Here is a 15,719-nt window from a genome sequence, read left to right on the forward strand (position 1 = left end):
TAAGAAAATGATTAAAAAAAAAAAGTCACGGTCCCAACAGCTGGTAACAGGATGACATAGCCATTTGTGGTTAGCTCAGGGGCTGCAGAAAGACTGATTTTCCCAGCAGAAACAGCAGCCTTTTGCTCCTCACCTGTGGGTATAGAGCTTGTAGGTGCTATTAAACATTTCAAATGAGGTAAGAAAATCGCCAGGGGTTTCCTTCAAAGTTTCCTAAAAGTTAAGTAAAAGAAGAAATCTTTTAGTTTGTATTATGCAATGAAAAATAACCAATTTTGATGTAATATCACAATTTCATAATGATTGTGATTGGTTTTTAGTTATTTATAACTTTGGTAATAATACATTGAAGAGCATAACATTACCTTAAAAACAGCTCCACACAGCTACCATTATATGTCCTCTATTTGCTTGTAATCTGCATTTCATTAATGAATCTCTTATTATTACAGTATTTTGTTCAAAACAAATACAAGAGTAAACACGCGACTGCCTCAGCTTGCAGGAAGAGGGAAAAAAAACCCTGCTGCAAACCAAGGGTGAAATCCCTGCTAATTCTGGCAGGCAGAAAAACTCTTCAGAAACCTACTGAGCTACGTATGTGCTTTTTTGTATGAGCATGATGATACAGGTGAGAAGCAGACACAGCGTACCAGCAGGCAACATGAACCTTGACTCCACACTGCCCTACTAATTCACGCCATTTGTCCTGGTCAGCAGAAAATCCTCAAGGCCTTTTGCTGCAAGGCTCTAAGAAGAAGTTTGAATCCTGAGCTGCAGCTCAGCCTACTTCACAGCTCTATTTATTCTCCAAAACCCTGACGTGCAACACCCTTTCCTGTTGGTCCAGTGCCCACTTCAGCAGGTGTTATCAACACAAAACAGAGGGCAAGTCCGGAATACTTCACGCTTTGCTGAACAGGATAAGGTTGCACGTCATGTTTCAACATGACCCGCCATTGCAGAATTAAAATATCCTGATATGAAAACCATGTGTTTTGTGCTCCCCAAACACCCTTTGAGAATCTCAATTCCTGTAAACAAAAATGTTAAATAAAGGACTCCTTCAGAAAGAGGGACAAAACCAACCACTATTAAGGTACAGAACGCTGTAGTGCCCTTCCAATACCCATGTAATTTCCCATGCAAACTTTAGACTTGGGTCCCAGTTCAAACTGTTTCTAAAGAGCTATAGAATTCCTGACAAATCCAGCAGAGATGGACTGACGGATAGAGGAATTCCCAAAGAAGAAAACAAAGAGGGACTGGCTGTGCTATTATGAAGACATTTGCCCCATGAGGCACCCCCCTCCACCCTGCCTCTCCCAGCCCTCCCAAATTTAGTGAGGATCTGCTATCTGTCTTGGTGGATGGAGCCAAGGGGAAGACAACTAAAAGATAACTCAGAGCAGAGCCTAAATTTCTTGTAATAATGCAAAAATACTCGCTGTAAGTGTTCTACATTCATTGAATACAAAGTAATTTTCTGCATTAATGGGACTTCCCCAGCCTGGATCTAGAAAACAAAAGCTCTTTCTCTTTGGTTTTACCCATTTGCTTGCATTCTTTTTTCTTTGTTGTTATCCAAGCTCCTTTGTTTGCAAGCGCCTATCAGCCAACTGCTGATGTCAAAGGGAACAGAAATACAGATGTTCTGTATGCCACAGATGTTCTGCTGGTGCCAGTGCTGACAAAATGATTTCAGAGAGCACAGCAACGCTCAGGTCTCTCCACTGGCCTTGCAGTCCCAACCCGCACACTTGTAACCGCTCCTCACCTCAAACCGTGGCAGGAATGTGATTTGGGTTGAGGCTCCTCCCAAGTCCAGAGTCCCAACAGTATGCTGGTTCTGGCCAGACAGCTGCCCTACAAACAACACCATGCTCAGAACAGTCCCAAGTCCACAAATGCTAAAATGCGCATATTGCATCTATGTTCAAGCAACAAACAAGATACTACATTATCACAGCAATACAGGAGGCCTTCAAAGACAAACATCACAGATGAAAGATAGGCAAACAGAAGGTATTATGAAAAGATTCATACAACTTTCTTCCTTGATTCTTATTTCACCTCCAAAAAGCCAAAAGCAGATAAACCTCTAGATATCCAGCAAAAGCTGAAAGTAAGAGACAAAGTATCTCCTGCAGAAGACTGTCGGGGAGAGTTTGTGAATTCTGTAACCACTATACAGCTGATCAAAAGCAGTTGGAAAGGAAAGGTAAGAGCAGAACCAGCTATTATCATTTCTCTTCACCCAGAGCAGCTTTTTTGCTTGCTCATCTATCTACTGGAATACTGATTTTGTTTTCTCTTCACCCACTTGTGCTCCCAGAACTTTCCAGAGCCAGTGGGGCTGAAGCACCAGTGCATTCCCTGTTATACAACATTAGTTGCATAGTTCATGCTGGGATGAAGAACATTGTAAAAGTGTTTCCCACCTTCTAACAGATTAGCAGTAGGACTCTCCTAGGTCTGTTAGGCAAACCAGCTTGTTAGTGCGTCCCAGTCCTGAGTAAATCCCAGCACCTTCTGGATGAAGATGCCTCCTTCTAGCTACAGGTGTGGTGCTCTCCCTGGAACACAGTCTACCCAAGCCAATCCACTGCTTTAGCACTGGTGCCACAGTGGGGAGGATAAGCAGGACATGGCAACCAAGGCAGAGGAACAGCGATCACCTCTGCAGAAGAGACTCAAGTTCATATTAAGAGAGAAGTTATACAGAATTAACTACCTGTCAAAAAGTTCACAGTGATCCAGGCTAAAATTCCTGCAGAGTGAAAAAGGAGAGGGGGAAAAAAAAAAAAAAGTCACCACTCAATACTCACACAACTCCCTGCCCACCCCTACCAGCCCTCCACATATTACTTATTTACCCAGAAATCATTATTAACTGCCCTATACTTCAGAGATTAATTTATCTTATAATTTAATTGACACAATGCATTATTGAATTATTAAAATCTCATAAACTGGGATAGGTAGAATGTTTGTAATATCCATGCAACCGCAGCATGCACAAGTCACGTCGATTATCCAAACAACATACAAAGAAGTAATGAGCCGATACAATGCACAAGTTTCCTTGGGCATTTGGGCACGTTTTTCCCCCCAGCATTTCATTTCCTAACTGGAAAACTGCATACACACTACTGTGTTTTAATCTTGTGGTTTCTGTAATTACACTACAGACATAGTGGCAACCGGTAAAACACAAACAACTATTCTGACTCCAGCGGCTTGCCTGACACTGGCACAATTCTCACCCAAACATGGACAAACATGCGACAGTAGAAGACGTGGAATTTTAAAATAAACCTTGCTCTATTATGCGTTATTGATTTTGCTCCCCGTCAATACAACACTTCACCCCTTAATCCTAGTGACATACTATGCATTGCACCATACTTCATCAGATACTTGCAGACTTTGTTACTTCTCCTTTCCTCTTGGCCCACGTGGACAGATTTTGCTCTTTAATCTTCCTCCATTTATTAGTTGCTTAAGCACCGTGATTATTCTTTTTGCTTTCCTTGAACACCTTCCAAACTGACAATATATCTGCCATAATGAAGTGTTGAGAACTGAACTTAACATCGCAGATGGCTCTTCTCAGGCACCCATACAGAAGGATTATTGCCTGCCTACTCTCCAAGGTAATGCCTCTGGATACGTAGCCAAAATGTTCCAGTGGCTATTCTGCACTGCACTGCAAACCTACAACATAATTAACCTTTTCTTGTATTTTAGGTTTCTTCCTTCGCTACTTTACTAGCTGCATTTTTCCAATCAGAATATTTTTAAAATTTATTATTTTATTATGTATTTCATTATCTAATTTTTTTAATACTTGCCAATTATCCTTCATTTTCCTCTAATATTCACAATGCTTCCAACCTTAACCTGAAAATTGATGAGATAATCATAATAGATTATTTTTAATGCTGATATTGCAGAATTTACTAGGCACTTTCCATAAGTTTCCTAGCTTGCTATCTATCATCATGTAGCCTTTCAGAGGTGGACACCATCTTTTTTCCACCAATTCTCAAGAGCAGGCTTCAGCTGGTTACCCTGATTTCTGAGATGAGGTTCTCTTCTGGAACCTCAGAAGGTTTTGGATGAACCTTCTAACTCATAAATCTCTGTGTGTCTGCATTTGTAGCCTAACAGACGAGCAAATAATCAGCACCTCCTAGGAAAAGCAGGATTGCATTGTTTTAAACAGGGCTAGAAACCTTTTATTTCTTCCCTTAGTTTAGTGACCATTTCTCTTTCCCTCTCATGTTCTTGAGATCTCTCTCTCTTTTTCTCCCATTTCTCTTTGCTTTCACTTTTTCTTCCTTCTAAAACATACCTTCATAAGACCCGTCCATGATGCTAACACTGTCCTCTGGAACAAGAAATGGTGATTCCTCAAAGACTTCTCTCACCTAAAGAAAGAAATAATGATTATATTCCTTGGTATTGTTCTGCTCTGAGGATGACAGAGAAAGTGTTCTTTTTTTACAGCAGTAGAAAATAAGACAAGTGTGTGGAGTAGACAATATTCTTCCTCTTTCAAGGGCCAGGAAAGCAAGAAACAAGTATCGTAGGTCTCTCTCCCCATGTATTCTATCCGTATCAAGACAAAGGATTTCAGGACCATACAAGAAAGTCTGTAAAGTCTGTGAACTTCATGCTGTCATGGGATTACAGTCACTTTTCACAGCTGAGATTCTCTTATGCTAGAGATGGAGAACAGAGTCACGAAAGATGAAACAGGGAGAGCAATACTAGTGCATCCAAAAGATCTCAGCGTTACCTCTAAAAGCAGAGCCTGAGCTTTCTCCTCTGACAGCAAACGCAGTCCAGCTGTGGCTTTTAACACTACTGGGGTCTTCTTCCAGAGATGAGGTGGCACAGCATCTATGGCCACGTCCAACAATCTTTTGACACTTTCAGCACCCTAGAAGGAAAAAGATGTTTTTCTTATGGTTTCCTCCTACAGGCCATCAGAAAACAGGCCTCCCAATTTTCCCTCAACACTAATGAAACCAGCATTCAATAGCAGAAGATACCTCACCCACACCCAAGATAAGTATAAAAACTGCGCTAGACATCTCGTTAGAACCTTAAAGAGAATGTCTGCATTGGAAGGAAGGGTACATGCAGAGATATATCCTAGGCGAGAGAAATTTCATTGTTTGTGGAAGGTATTTTTTGGAAAGGATGGAAAGAGGTGAGGGAACTGATCACCTGACAAACCTAAACATCTTGCAGTTAGATAAAATTAAATGGTGCGATTACTGACTGAAGCTACCAAAGTCAGGGGGAAAGTCTGTAGATTTCACAAAATGCAATATAAGAATTCCAAGTGTGTCCACAGTAAGTAGTATAATTAAAACACCAGCTGTAGAACAGTCACCACATGAGGTACAGGCATCACTGCCAGGCTCTCAGTTATTTACATTGCTCTAACAATTACAGTTTAGCATTAGCAATAAACATTCTCCTGTGAAATTTATAGAAATTTCTTTTGGGGTGAATTCTCCTCTCTTACCCAACAAACAAGATGATTTAGTGAAATCATGGGAGATTTCATCAAAGTTTAAAAAAAATCCAAAAGCCATTCACTCTTCCATAAAGTTTTTCACTCAAATTCCTGTAGCACTGAATGCAGCTGAGCAAAATGAGAAACCTGAAGCTCCCACTATGGTAGCCCCCAGCTCCAAAACTTGCTAAAGCACACAAGGTGGAGTATCTTATCTATCTTTTCTCTGGCACGTCCTTTAGCTTGTGAAAGAGCTTACTGTCAGCGCAGGGGGATCTGGAAAACGGCAGCTTACTTCAGGACTGGCCCTGTGTATCACAACAACAGGATTATTTTAGGTGTCTCTGCTCTGTTGCTCTGTTGTTGTTTCTGACACCTGATACAATAGAGTGGCATGGAACAAGTGTACTGTGCACAAATTCACTACCACCCCCATTAGAAATTAAAGAGGATGGCAGCTAACTTCAATTTCTTATTACAATTATAAATTTATATGTTAATTAATACATCTGTTTGTGGAAGACGGAACTGTCTGACTGCGTTTTGAAAAACTCCATATATAAATAAAGCAACAAACGTGCTGAAGCAGTAGAAGAGTAACAGCCTGTACCCAAATCATTATTCAGCTAAAACTGTAATCAAATATTTGAACCGAGCATGACTGAAGTGAGTCCTACAAATCCCTGACCACTGGCTTCCAAGCCATGGTTCCAAAGATAACGGCAAAGAATCAAAACAAACAAATGATTGGAAGTCTGATGACAGAAGCAGAGAATACACTTAGAGAAATATAAGGCCTGACTTAACCTGCTAAGTGCATCTTTATTCTTCTCCTTCTCCATAACTTATTAACAAAAATTAACTTTCGTAGATCTGACTATATACACAAAAAATTAAACATTTTTAGGAGTCAGAGAAATGAACCCTCTCTCCTTGTCAGTGTAACAGGACTAGAAAAGAAAATCCCCGCAGTCTTAACCCCTTCCTTCCAAACAAATCTAAACATTTTGAACTGTGACCAGCACTGAAAATTTCAACCAAAAGGAAGAACTGAGAAAATTATTAGTAAACAAGACAGGAGTATATATTTACTCATATTTGGGGAAGCTATAGGGGAAATAAACACTGAATATGGATGCTGCTAGAGCAAAAAATCACTTTGCCTTTGAAATTCTCATAGACAAACAGTCTAGGTATGTATAGCATTTAAGCAATTAATTAAGCCATTGCTCCATTGATGAAATATGTAAAACAACAGCTCCCATTTCACTGTGTAGAAATTAACTCACAAAAGTAGAGCAATGGGTTTAGAGAGCCAGCAGGAGAACTTTTACATTTTCTTGACTCTCTGCGATTACAATTAGTAATACTTTGAACTGCTTGGTAGAGTCCAACTGATATTAGTAGAAGCAAGACCAACTCAGAGGGAATGAACGAGAGACTTACCTTTTCAGGTTGATCAGCATATGCAGAAAGACCTGGCTTCACAGACTCAAAGATTTCCCCTTCCAACTCTGGAAGGTCTTCTGTACAAACAAAACATTACACGAAACAGTCAACAACTCGAATCCTTTTCTTTAGTTTCAAAAAAGTTGCCTGCAACCCCTGTAAAGTGAGTATCCTTGACTTCCTCTTGCAAACAATACTATTCCCCTCCTAAAACAAGCACTGCTCCTTCACTTCAGGAGCATATTTAACAAAATGTTGCCCTTGAATCCTCCAAGTTCACAAACAATTTATTAAGGACATCTTATAATTAGCAGTATGTTCAATCTGCATTTGTGAACTACAGTGAGTTATAGCAATGTAGTATGACTGTTGCCTAATCTTAGTAACATTTATTTCCCTTTCTGTCCCCAAGCTAATTGTGAAATACTAATTCATATTAAGACACACAGAGTCAACTTCTGATTATTCTTAGGTAATTCATCCAATTCACAAACACAGAAGAGAGCTGACAGCTCAAGCACTTGGTTACAAAGCCAAAAAAGTGTCACCATTGCTCCAAGAGCAGCTTGCATCTAGAAGCTACCCGAGTATCGCATATGACATGTCAGGCCAAGTCCATCAGAGCTGGACACTGTACCAGCCCTTCCAAACTAAGGTTGAAATCATGTGAAGCCACGTAGGCACTATGCACGGCCCTGAAGGGCTTATTAGCTGAGTCCCATCAACCAGCCTTCAACCTCTGCAAATTTGCTGGCTCACTGTACCCAAGCTAATTCACCCTCCTGAATCCTGTTGCGTGTGCAGCCAACCTGGGAACCTCTGCACTGTGTCAGCAGTAGATGTATCAATCTGTGGTGCATCTGCCCACAGGAGTTCTCCTGGAAATCGCTCAGACTTTCGGTGCTTATTGACTCCTTAATTTACAAATTTTAATTCACCACAAAACTTGACATATAAGCACGTGCAGAATTTAAGTATCTCTTGATATAATTCAAGGTAACATGCAACTTGACAAAAACAGCATAAGCCTCTTTTCAAGTCAGGAAGACATTCTTTTAAACAGCTGTGTAGATTAAAACCTTTGGAAATTCAGAACTCTCCAGTATACCCAGGATTAAACCTCTGAATGTCAAAAGATTTACAAAAAAGATATTTTCACAGCAAAACACCACCACAAATGCACAATAACCGTCTGCCAGAGGACCATTTGAAAGACAAACTGCAGAAACGGTCTAGCAGAAGATATCCCTGCCCATGGCAGAGGGGCTGGAACTAAGCGATCTTTAAGGTCCCTTCCAACCCAAACCACTCTATGATTCTATGAAATCTTCAGTTGTTCCCAAATGCTGTGTTTGGAAAAAAAACAAACCCTCTTTTGTGAAGTTGGAACCTAAGTCAACATAGTCCAAGTGCACAGATGGACACGGGGTCTTACCTGGGCTCTTCTGCACAAAGGTGTAAATGTGAATCCGGGTTCCAGTGCTTCCTGCGTCAAACATTATGCCATAAAAAGTGTTGGCTTTGGCATTTATAGGGCACACGTTAGGTGGAAAGAAATCCCGAAACCACATTTCCCTGTTTGAATGGGAAAGAACAAAGGACAAAGAAGAAAATGCCAGTGCTAGAAGGATGAGAAGTCTGGAAGATACCATCTTGCCAGGACCCCTTGAGGCAGTCAAGCGTGGATCAGCAACCACAGAGCTGCAGTAGGTCCTGTAGATAAAAAAAAAAAAAGCAGGAATGGAAATTACCAAGAGCCCTCTCCTTAAAAACTCTGTAAGAAAAAAACCCAAACAAACCAAACAAAAAAACCCCAGTCTGTACACATACATTCTGTCCTTTAGATGCTTTTCAACTCCTCATCCAAAAGATGTGATTTACTGCACTTAATGCTACAACTGCATCTAAACGGTTTGTTCTTTCAGAGTAAATGTTTCTCCATTTCCAAAACGCAGTAAAGTACTTTGCTTCCCAGTATTTCTAGTTTTGACTTTATTTAGACATTTTTTTTTTCTGATTTGGCTTCAAGGTTCTCAACATCTAGAGTCCCCACAACCTCCAAAAAGCCCAAATGTTATCTGAAAATAAGCATCACCAAAGGGGAGCTCAGGGCAGAACCGCTTTGCCCTAACATTTACATACTTGAGATGTTGTGGCAGAACACAAGTGTTATTCAGAGTAAAAACAAAGAGAATTTCATCTCTGGCTAAGAACAGCTGCTGGGAGAGATTAGTGCACAGAGAGACTGATGGCATATCATTCCAGCAGCACCCTTGTCCCCAAGAAAAGCTTGTGCTGCACAAGAGGGACCAAACTGTAAGGTGCACTTGGGCTCTTCCTTCTTAGTATTTTTCATGCTTTTCCTTTCTGTCTTGATCTTGGTTTTTCATCATTTTCTCCTGACACTGTTCACATTTTCAGAATTATGAAAAAATCCAACAGAACTCCACCATGCTGTCACACCTAGACCAGTTGCCCTGAACAGGTTGTTTACACAGCTTTGAACAACAGCTTCTATAAGCCAAGGCCCCAAAGTTGTGTGATGCAGTATTGGATATCAAAATAAAACTACACCTCCTCTCTGTTAACACGTATCTCTGTGCACATATTTTTTCCTAAAAAAATTCTAATAAAAGGAAAAAAAAAATTCTAATAAAGGAAAGATACAGGCACAGCAATGACAGGGTTCATTAGGTGCCCAAATAAAAAGGAGGAGAATATATAGCTATCTTTGTTATTTGCATTTTAACAGCAGAAAAGAGCATGTGGCCAGATGCCCCACCATATGCAGTATGGCTTGCACTGACATACACACACAACACTCAGCACACAGAAGGTGCAAACAGCTCCTTATCATTCTCCAGACACTTGGTGACACATCCATCCACCCACAGCACTGAATATTCTACTTCATATGTCTGTTCATCTGCTCTGCCTAAGACCCTCTCACCCACCTCTAGCCCTTACATTTGGTTGTCTTTTAGTGATCTGCTCAGCCCCACGATGTTCATTCTCTCGAAACCTTTATCTGCCATCTCTATCCTACATTTATTCCTTCCTACTGCTAACTTCTCTCCTTTCCTTCCTATGTGAATCTGACATAGCCTCTATTTCCACACACCTTTCTCCCACACCCAAAGAACTCACTTATCCTCTACTACCTTTTAACCCAGATTTAGCCCTTGTATAACTTTTATTATTTCCATCCTTCACCTTTGTCCCCAGTTACAGCAAAGAAAGATTAACTTTTACCCTTTCTCAGTAAACAGTGTCACATTGGGTAATTCCTCGAGTGTCTCTCTCACTCACTCAAGCATTCAGCTCTCTCTAGGGCAAACTAAATGCCACAGCCCACTGCAGAAGGGTAACCTTGCCTGTCTTCCGTGACCTTTATTTTGATCCTCCTGTTCCTAATAGATGCAGAGAGCCGCGGGCAGAAGCACAAGCTCTTAATCCACTCTGCCTCAGAAGCACACTCCGAGAAGAGGAAGAAGTGACTTCACCATTCCACAAATAGGCAATAGCCCTGACCACCCTCTGTTACAGATCAACCCCAACTGCAGTGCTTTCTAAAGCATTCACATTTTATGGGGAAATGAGTAAAAACTTAGTTCTAACCTGTAACACCTGAACAGAGTTCATGAAAAGTGCTGAGCCAGTTGGCAGCTTCATAGCTATGTATGTGTACCAAGACGCAGCTGGCATTACCCACGTTTGCTTCATCACTACAAGAAGGTCTACTGAAAATCCAAGAAGCTGCAGTGTTTTCACAGAACATAAGCCATATTAGTGAGTACTACCTTGCAGGTGGCCAGAAGAGGTGCTATTCTCATGCAGTGTAAGGATTTTGCTTACTGATTCATCACAAATACAACCCAAGCACCTGCCTTAACAACAAACTCCAGAGTCCTATTACAAATGGCACATGTGACACTTACGCAAGCCTCAGAATCTCTGACAATCCGAAAATATCCAAGCAACTGCCATCATTAACACATACTTTTCTTGCCAGATCTACTACTGGATGAACCTTAGCCTCCCATGAAACACTCCCTCACTAAACTTCTCTTCTCTGTCCCTTCTTAGACATCCCCCACCACTTCACACTTCCCATTCTCTACTTCTCCCCTGAATTTTTTCCCTTTCTACCTTTAACCTCCTAAAGACAGAAAAATAAAATTCAGGATTTTATTTTTCTCCACCCTTGTTAAAAATGAAAAAGCACATTGAGCTTCTTCAATGAGTGGTTCAGACCATTTAACCAAGTGCAGTAGCAAAACAGTGGCCTCAGGAAGCATAAAAATAGATGAGGAGAGTAAGAAATCAGAGACAGAGGGAAATGGGCAGAGCATAACAGAAACGACAATGGAAAAGGAATCTGCAAAGAGACAGTCAGAAGAAAGAATGGAGGAAAAAACTGAGGGTAGAGATAGACAAGGGATTAGTTACTGAGAAGGAAAAATATTTCCAAAAGAGTTCCTCTCAAACAACTTAAAATCCTAGCTGCTACCAGAATACAACAGAATGGATAAAATGAGCAACAAACAGAGAGGAGAAAGCAGGATAACAGTAATATGACCACAAGCTCTTTAAAATAAGCAAGCGGTTCAGTAGGTAAAATGCACAGACCATCAACAGGAGGCTCCGCTTACTGCCTTTATAAATGAGCAGCAATAATCAACATCAGCGGCGAATACGTTAGGCACACACCTGAAGCAGGATGGAAGCAACAGCTATTCCACTCCAGAGATTCCTAATGAAAACCACTTCGGAGCGCCGCGACAAGAGACACCGTGCCTGCACTTCTGCACCTTCGCTTTCAGCTAGTAGGAGTGGACTAAGTATCAGGCAAATTGTAAGGTCACGGAAGCATACAAAAATATCAGCCGAGTTGCTTTATTCGAATTTGAGTTTATCATTGCTCAATACGAGCAGTGAAACATGCTGAATTCAAGAAGTTGAAGGTTAAGTGAGTTCACCAAGTTAGTAAAACATTTACACAAACATTACAGCTGACCTCAACAGCGCTGGTCTAGGTCCAGTGACACAAGGTAGAACACTCATTTCCCAACACAGAGAAACACATGTAAATATCAACTGTACAAGGTGGATTTTTAGATACTAAACCAAAAACCTGAAGGAGATCCAATACAAAGATTTGGGAGCTACACAGGCTGTACGATCCAAAAATACGGGGATGCTGCAGAGTGACTGCCAAGACTGAGAGCGTGAATAGGAAGAAAAGAAAAAAGAAACAAAAAACACCAACCAAACTCTCCTTAAACAACAGAAGTCAAAACAATACCAGGACAGTAAGAAGAAACCTTCAGACGGCAAAACACAACCTCACTTAGAGTTCACCATACACAGAAACACTGGTAATTTTCCAGACAAGAAAGTCTCACCCACATTCTTGGATATTTCTGGCAAAAGAACACACAAAACCCAAACCACAGCAACAGGAGCATCTCCCTGTAAAAATGACCGAGCCTGTCCGTCCTGAGCGGAAGGGAAAGCAGCGCGCCCGAGATACACAGGGATTTCCCTTCTCTTTCCTAAAATATCACTGGGAAATACGTGGACATAAAGAAAAATATTAGAAAGTAATGAGAAATATTTAGGACACAAACACTTCGGCAAATATTTTAGGAAACAAAATAGACAAACCAGGGAGTTAATTTCCTGTTGTTATTTATTGCTCAAGCACACCAAAAATCATTCCGAATGGAAGGTCTATTTTCTGCACTAAACCAGTAACAAAATCTGTTTTCCAGATGAGCAGCTCTTAAGGTAATGAGATCTATTTCCCCGATGAGCAGCTTTTACATGTAACACTCGTGACTAAACAAATACATTTTTACCTTTCCCCTCCCCCAGTAACAAAAAGTTCTGACACTTTTTCTGGACTTTATTTTATGTAGTTAAAAAAAAAAAAAAAAAAAAAAGAAAAAGCTTTCTTGGACTGTTTTGACAAAAATTAAGCTTCTTAAAAGTACACGGTTTAAAAATCACAATAGAAAGAGTATCTGAATTCACCGGCAAAATTTCCCTGTATTTTCATAAAGATAATGGCACAATATTCTTTGCATGTGTACATTTGGGGTAAAGTTCTGGGTCTAGGGCTTTAAACGTTAGGACCAAAAAAAAAAAAAAAAAGAAAAGAAAAAGAGCCAAGTGACAAACATGCGTTTTCAGCAGTTTAATCTTCTTTTTCCTGCCCTGAGGCTCCAAATACACATTATTTATTTATTCTCATTTCTGGCCCGGGGGGGGGGGGGTTTCAGTTTTCCTCATTAATTAGAGCAAGGCAGCTTCCCAAGAGACGGCCGCGGTAGCGGGTCCCCCTTTACACCCCTGAGACCCTGTACCCGCGGGGGCGGCAAATCACACCTTTTGTGGTGACCGACAGACCGCTGTTCTTAAGACACGGATTTTGGGTACGGGGGTGTGTGTTTTGCTTCCACCTCCGCCCGGGGACGACTCCGGTGCAAACTGCCGCACGACACCCCTTTTCCCGATCCATCTCCCGGTGGGGCTGCGGGGTCGGGTGTTTTTTAACTTTTCTAACACCTCGACGCCAAACCTGCCGAATCCTTCCTTCCCTCCCTTCCTCCCTCCCTCCCTCCCTCCCTCCACGCCAAACACCCGCGACCGAAGCCCCCCCCCCACGCGCCTGAAAAACCCTCCCCTACCTTCGTTCCCTCTCCTCACGCAAAAGCCCTCGCTGCCGCTCCCCGTCCCCGGCCGCCGGCGGCGGGCACGGCCCCGGGGACCCCGCCGCTCCCCTCCCGGGGCCGTTACCGGTAACGCTAAGCAGAAACACGCGTGGAAACGCTTAGTTTTCTCCTCAATATCGCCCCTCAGCTGCCGCGCGACGGAGACAGCGCGCTCTCCTGCCCGCCCCGCGCGGAGTAACGGAAACGCCGCCGACTGTCCCGGCTTGCGGAGGTCTCACCCCGCTCCCCGACACCTCCCCCGGCGTCACACCCCTCCCGGGGCGCCGGGAGGTGTGTGTGAGGGGGGTTCACCGGCGGGACGGCGGCAGCCCCCAGCGGGGCCCCGGCCGCCCCCGCGCTCCTGATGCCGGCGCCGCCGGCCCGGGGCGGCGGGCGGGGGCGCGGTTGCCATGGCAGCGCGGCGCTGTCACACCCTCCCCCCCGCCCCCGCCGCTGCGCGCGCTCACCGGTCGCTGGGAGCGCTGGCGGCGGCGCCGCATCTCGCCGGCCCCGGCGTGTCACGTCAGCGTGACGCGCTCGCGTGACGCGACCGTCGCGCGCGTTGCGCGTCGCGGGACGGCGCCGTCCGGTTTCCATGGGGACGGGCCGCCCCGCGCTCGCTCCTCGTTGCGGCGCGGCCGGTAACCGAGACGGCGGTTCGGGGCCTCCGCCGGAAGGGGCGGGGCGGGTTGCCATGGAGACGCGGCGGCGGGGGCAGTCATGGCGGGCGCGCGGCTGTCGCTGTGCCGCCGCGGCTCCTCCCGCTCCCGCAGGCCGGCGGCGGCGGGGCGGGCGACCGAAGATGGAGGCAGCCGGTGCCCGCCCCGCCCCGGTGACGGGCGGCCGGGTGAACGTGAGGCAGCAGCGCGCCCTGGCGGCGGGAAGGCTTCTCGCGGGCTGGGCTGTGAGGGGGAGGCCTTGCCCTTAGCGCTCTCCCGGCCTGGGGCCCGCTCCGGGTGTAGCCTGTGTGCTCCGTGCTTTACGTTACAATATTTGATTATTAGTTTCTTTCATTTTGTTTTCTTCTTATTGAGAATTTCTGACTTGCAGGCAGACTGTTATGCCCAACAACAACAACAAAAAAAACAACAAAAGAACTGGAAGATAAATTTCAGTAAAAAGTCAGAGAAACCGGCCGAGTTCAGTTAGAACTGAAATTAATAAAGGAGTTCCACAGGGAGAAAGCAGCTATGGAGAAAGAGCTGAAAGATGTAAGTTTGTCGTATTTTAGTGTTTGCAATATTAAAAAGCAGCTTTTCTATCTGCATGGCAGCATAAAACTTTGGAAGTGAGACGTGGCCTTTCTACTGGATTGTTTTCTCTACAGTTTACAGAGTGAGGAAAAGCACTAGGTTGATAAAACGCAAATTCTGAAGCCAGTAATCACTTCAGTAACAGTCCAGTGCTGTAGAGTTGGTTTTGGTTTTTTACACAATGAAATGGATTCATACAAACGTGGACTAGAGCTTCTAGTACACACTTTAAAGATAGGCACAGAAGAGCTAGCAATTGACTCTAAGCAGTATACATCTGACTGTTTTCTCAGTTGTCAGCTCAGCTAGGATGTGAATGCTGGTATTGTATCATCTTTTGAACCACATAAGCCATTTAGAATATAAAACTAGGGACGGTCATTAAGCACTTACACAGCACATGACCTATTTTGTTAAGGTTATTACAGCAGAAGTAAGAAATGTGTAATTAAATGATTCATCCATCAGCTTTTATGGTTCTAATTTGTGCATGAATTTCACTCCTTTCATCAGTATTTGCAAACATGCAAGAACACACTAAAGCTGTAGAGTATGAAAGCTTTAAGAATGGAATACAAACATTTACTTTTAAGTTGACATATGACTAAACCCAGATTTTTTTTAAAGATTTTTTTTGTTGTTTGTTTCTCCTCATTGTTTTTTAGTTGAAATGATTTTGCCACAAAATGCAGAATTCCATAGTGAACTGAACTCACGATCAATTCATAGTGCTGATTTCGGATAGTGCACCGCAACAGCTCAGATGCC

At 43.1% G+C, this 15,719-nt stretch overlaps 1 protein-coding gene across 1 annotated transcript in view; it reads right to left on the reverse strand.

Annotated features, from left to right (window-relative positions):
- The window catches only part of ENTPD5 (ectonucleoside triphosphate diphosphohydrolase 5 (inactive)), a 9,554-nt gene extending 863 nt beyond the window's left edge, over nucleotides 1–8,691 (reverse strand). Inside the window, exons 1-7 of the mRNA XM_074149579.1 lie at nucleotides 8,418–8,691; nucleotides 6,980–7,059; nucleotides 4,805–4,948; nucleotides 4,358–4,433; nucleotides 2,735–2,770; nucleotides 1,778–1,866; nucleotides 134–213 (exon numbers count right to left, since the gene is read on the reverse strand). Of these exons, the coding sequence (XP_074005680.1) occupies nucleotides 134–213; nucleotides 1,778–1,866; nucleotides 2,735–2,770; nucleotides 4,358–4,433; nucleotides 4,805–4,948; nucleotides 6,980–7,059; nucleotides 8,418–8,634 (722 nt within the window). The 5' untranslated portion in view covers nucleotides 8,635–8,691. The remainder of the gene's footprint in view (nucleotides 1–133; nucleotides 214–1,777; nucleotides 1,867–2,734; nucleotides 2,771–4,357; nucleotides 4,434–4,804; nucleotides 4,949–6,979; nucleotides 7,060–8,417) is intronic.
- Nucleotides 8,692–15,719: the final 7,028 nt, after the last annotated feature.

Source organism: Numenius arquata, chromosome 6 (genome assembly GCF_964106895.1).
Source record: "Numenius arquata chromosome 6, bNumArq3.hap1.1, whole genome shotgun sequence".
Classification (NCBI taxonomy): domain Eukaryota; kingdom Metazoa; phylum Chordata; class Aves; order Charadriiformes; family Scolopacidae; genus Numenius; species Numenius arquata.